The 4925-nt window shown below is 46.0% G+C and overlaps 1 protein-coding gene across 1 annotated transcript in view; it reads left to right on the top strand.

Annotated features, from left to right (window-relative positions):
* The window catches only part of stil (STIL centriolar assembly protein), a 7447-nt gene extending 5136 nt beyond the window's left edge, over positions 1-2311 (top strand). Inside the window, exons 13-17 of the mRNA XM_037674440.1 lie at positions 725-824; positions 903-1113; positions 1185-1275; positions 1367-1632; positions 1789-2311. Coding sequence (XP_037530368.1) covers positions 725-824; positions 903-1113; positions 1185-1275; positions 1367-1632; positions 1789-2311 — 1191 coding nt within the window. The remainder of the gene's footprint in view (positions 1-724; positions 825-902; positions 1114-1184; positions 1276-1366; positions 1633-1788) is intronic.
* The last annotated feature ends 2614 nt before the right edge of the window (positions 2312-4925 follow it).

Here is a 4925-nt window from a genome sequence, read left to right as displayed (position 1 = left end):
CCTACACGTCCCACTGGTCCCTACACGTCCCACTGGTCCCTACACGTTCCACTGGTCCCTACATGTCCCATCTGTCCCTACAGGTCCAACCAGTCCCTACACGTCCAACCAGTCCTTTCACGTCCCACTGGTCCCTTCATGTCCCTTCATGTCCCTACATGTCCCATCTGTCCCTACAGGTCCAACCAGTCCCTTCACGTCCCATCTGTCCCTACATGTCCAACCAGTCCTTTCACGTCCCACTGGTCCCTACACGTCCCATCTGTCCCTACAGGTCCCTACATGTCCCATCTGATGTTCTTTCTTTGACATTAGGAGACATTTCTTTTTGTTTTTCAGTCCAACTGCTTTGATAAAATCGTGCACGTGATTTCTCAGCGTACATTTAGATCCAACAACGTTCTGTCTGGACGGTTTCTTTTTATTATTTTTTTTTTAGACGTTTCATCCTTCATCCAAAGGACTTCATCAGTCCAAGGAGCCACAAACAAACTGAGTCCCTCAAGCAGCACACTCACATGGTGGACCAACCAGTTTGATGATGATGATGATGATGGTTTCTGGGGCCCGCCCTCTCCCCCGTCGACTGGGGGGTGTCGATCTTTCAATAAAAAAGAAACCGTCAGATGACCTGACTGAACTTTGTTGGATTTTTGACCTGGATTGTTGAGCATGAACTTTGACGTGCAGGTAGATGTTTCAGGAGTTTCCTGTTGGTCTGCAGGTCCAGATGCTGCTGAAGGCTCAGGGGAGGCTCCAGTCCTCCAGCCGGCAGGTGGACACCCAGACCTGTAGGAGCACGGCCAGCATCGCCGTGGAAACAGGTGAGACTATCCTCCTATCCACCGCTCACAAAGAACCCCTCGGTCCACACCGGTTCTTCATGGCTCCTCTGTTTCTAGGCGCCAGTTTGTTCTGGGGAACCGAGCCCGACCCGTCGCTTCATCAGGAGGAGGAACAGAGCCCCGCATCTCCACCCAGTCCCTCACCTTCGTCCTGCCCGAGCCCCTCGGCTTCATCACATGACCGGTCTGTGAGGAGGCTCGTGGGCGGAGCTGAGGAAGGTGACGACACGGGCCGGGCGGCGCCGCGCTCCTCGTCTGGTCCACACAGGTGAGACGAAACACCTGAGACGTGTTCATGTGGAGAGACTTCACGGATCCTGAGGTGTTCTGCTGTGTTCTGTTCAGCGGTCTGCAGAGTCCGGTTCTGGGAGAAAGTGCCAGCTGGTGTGGACCTCCAGACGAACATCTGAGTTTCTACCAGAACCTCATGGTACCACAACCCTTCTTATCTGTAATGACCAACCATGAAGGAGCAGATACGAGCGGTTCTGAAGGACTGACGTGGTTCTTTTCATTCTTAGACCCTACTCAACAGCCGTCTTCAGGAGTCGGACCGGAACCAGGAAGCTGAGGGGAGGTCCAGAAGGAGCAGTCTGTCTGTCTCCGACCACTCCCAGTCCTCCCATTCATCCTCCTGCTCCTCATCCAAAAGGACACAGAAGAAGAAAGGTTCTGGTGGAGACCCGGTGATCCGAGCCACCCTGCGGCAGCTGCAGCAGCTCGGAGTCTCGTTAGACGAAAAGGACCTGATGGACGACGACCGGATCAAAGCCGTGGAGAACGCCAGGTACTGAAGAACCTTCCACGTGACCGGTACCGCCTTGGTTAAACCCGGTCCAGTCTTCTGTTTTCACTGCATCGGCCTGTTCCATCAGATAGAACCAGTGGCCCAAACGGTGCGAGGTGAGTGGTTCTGATCCGGTTCTGTTCTGTTTGTCGGCAGCACGTTGGCGACCATCAACCCGGCGGCGGTCGTGTCCAGACTGACGGCGTCCGAGACGATCGGCAGCGCTCTGTTCCCTGGAGGCAGCGTGGACCTGAGCCTGGAGGCCAACGCCATCGCCCTGCGGTACCTCACCGACTCGCAGCTCAGCAGGCTGTCCCTGGGAGGCCACGCCCTCCACAACAGCCCCGCCCCCTCTGCTGGAGACTCCGTCCTGTCGCCTAGCAACATGTCCCTGGCCACCAGGAAGTACATGAGGCGATACGGTCTGATCGAGGAGGAGGAAGAGGAGGAGGTTCTGGAGGCCCGACGGCCGCTGACCGACTCCCAGAACGTGAAGCTCCTCCCACAGAGTCAGCTGATCCGAGAGCTGCGCCCAAAGATGCAGCTTTTAGCCGGCGACAAGGAGAACCGCTCCAACGGAAGGTCCTCGTTGGTCCGAGGGATCAGCAGAGAGCCGGAGGGGTCTGTGGGGAACCTCCTGGACCTGAGCCGCCTGAGACAGCTCCCCAAACTGTTCTGATGACCCGAAAGAACCAGAACCGCAGCGCAAAGCTTTTAAAAACTTTACCTCAACATGAAGTCTTAAAGGTCTCGGGTGGACTCCAAACATCCTGAACCAGAACCAGCCGTGGCTACCTGGACCGGTTTCAGCGTCGTCTCCTGGTTCTGGTAAATTTTATTAATATTATTTTTTTACATCTTTATTTTGCACAGATTTTTGGTTTTTGTAAATTAATTTTGTTAATAAAATTTACACTAAATCTAAAAGTGGATCTGCGAGCTTCAGTGTCAAATTATGACTTAATGATTTTAACACAATTTAAGGATCGTTAACAATAAATTAAAGGTTAAACTTAAATTTTTCAACAAATAAACTTTATATTTTATCTCAACTCGGTTCTTAAGAACTGAGTTGTGACAGCAGGGGGCGCTGCAGCAAATGTTTAGTTTTATTTCATTGTTCTTTTTATATTTATTTTAATTATTTAGGTTTAGCTAAACATTTAAATTTATTAAATAAGTTTAAATGTTAGATTGATTTTTTTATGACCGTGTGTCTAAAATCCCCCCAAATTGTATTTATTTCCACATTTTCTCCTGAAAAGTACCGGTGTGGTTTTGAACTTCAAAAGTATTTTGTGGATTATTTATTTATCTGTTAAATTTACGATAGTATTTCTTTCACATTTACAAAAATAAAGGTCAGTTCAAGTTTTGTTTCTTCTTTCGGCTGCTCCTCCTTCAGGGGTCACCACAGTGAACTAACATGATTGTTTTGACACCACGTGTTCTTCCTGACATGGCCACAGACACGAAGCTGCCGCAGCCTCCGAGTGGAGCTGCATGTAGGGCGCCCGGGGGAGCAGCTGGGGGGTTAAGAGCCTTGCTCAAGGGCCCAGAGTGGAGCAAATGAGGGTGGAGGCAGGTGTGGGTGTTTCACCTTTCCCACCAACACTTTGATGTCTGTACCAGGAGTTGAGCCGGAGAGTTACGTTAAAATACAAAAAGTCACAGGTAAAAATAATAAATATAACAAAAATACTGGTTTGCACAAAACCAGTATTTGTTAACTTTAATAATAATAAATAATTTTCTCTAAATCCTTTACAGAAAAAGAAGTGTCGAGGTTTTAGAACATGTGAAACACGTGAATTTTTCCCTGTAAAATCGTGTAAACGTCAGAGGTGAAAACAAGGAAAACTAGCGTGTTGTTCACGTGTTTCCTGTGAAGTTGTCACCAACGACATTAGAACGTTACATGTTTTCTACCGTCTCTGCAGGCGATGATGTCACCGACGACTACGACTCAAGATTTTTTTCACCTTTGGAGAGAATCGGGGCGCCGGCATCACATGACCAGTTTCAGTCGCTCTAGTAGGAAAGACAGCATTAAAAGTACAGGATATATATATATATATATATATATATTAATAATGTAGATCTATTGTCATCATTGTATATTCCCATACAATGATGACATGGGCTCTCAGCAGTTAACCCATCCACCACCAGGCGGAGCTGTGGGCGGCCATTGAAGGTGCCTGGGGAGCAACTGGGGATGAGGTGTCCTGCTCAGAGACATTACAAGATGTGCAATGACCAGGGATCAAACCCAGGACCTCTAGGTCCAGAGTCGGCTGCCCTGCCCCTACACCATCTCAGCCCATATAAAACTATATAGTATATGTGAGTGTGCTTGTGTGTGTATGCATATATATATTTATATATATATATACATACACATATATATAATGTATATATAATGTATATGTACAAACCGGATTCCAAAAAAGTTGGGACACTAAACAAATTGTGAATAAAAACTGAATGCAATGATGTGGAGATGGTAAAGGTCAATATTTTATTTGTAATATAACATAATGACAGATCAAGAATCAGATCGGATGAAGAAACATCATCCATACTCTGCACAGGTCCATCATCAAACCACTGTGACCTCGTGTGGACTCAGAAAGACATGGCTGTGGTCCGTGTGTCTCCAGAACAGGAACACGTCTCCAGAAAGCACGAAGCTTCTTAAACATGTTTCTCAGAGCACGTTTGTGCTGCAGCTTCAAGGGACACATAAATATGTAAATCATGCTCTTAACTTATATTTGAACATTGTTCTATAAAATGTATTACATCACACAACGTTCATCATGTTTGTTACTAGAAATGTTTAATTACATAAAATGTTTACTTCAAAATAGGATCTGTTTCATTACATGTTTATTTATTACCTGAAACATGTTAATACATCAAATGTTTACTACAAATGTGATCAAGTTCATCATGTTTACATGTTCCATGAAGTGATGAATCACATGTTTCATGCATGTTTACCACATGAGGTTTTATTAAATGAGAAAAAACACTTATCTTTTTATTCAACTGTAAATATATTTCAAATCAATGAATGCAGCAAATATATGTTTTTCTCCAAATCTACATTTTACATGTATCAGTAGCAGCATGTGCACGTTTCATTAGCATCAGATTTACAACCACACTAGAACACATGTTCACTAAACTACACACACACACACACACACACACAATCTGAAGAGTCACCTCTTCACCTTCACATGTGAGCACCAGTATAGTTAACTGGTATATTTACATGTGAGCAC

Source organism: Nematolebias whitei, chromosome 3, assembly GCF_014905685.2.
Source record: "Nematolebias whitei isolate Nwh7 chromosome 3, NemWhi1, whole genome shotgun sequence".
NCBI lineage: Eukaryota > Metazoa > Chordata > Actinopteri > Cyprinodontiformes > Rivulidae > Nematolebias > Nematolebias whitei.
Note: the sequence above shows the minus strand (reverse complement) of the source record. Positions and strands in the feature narration are given on the sequence as shown.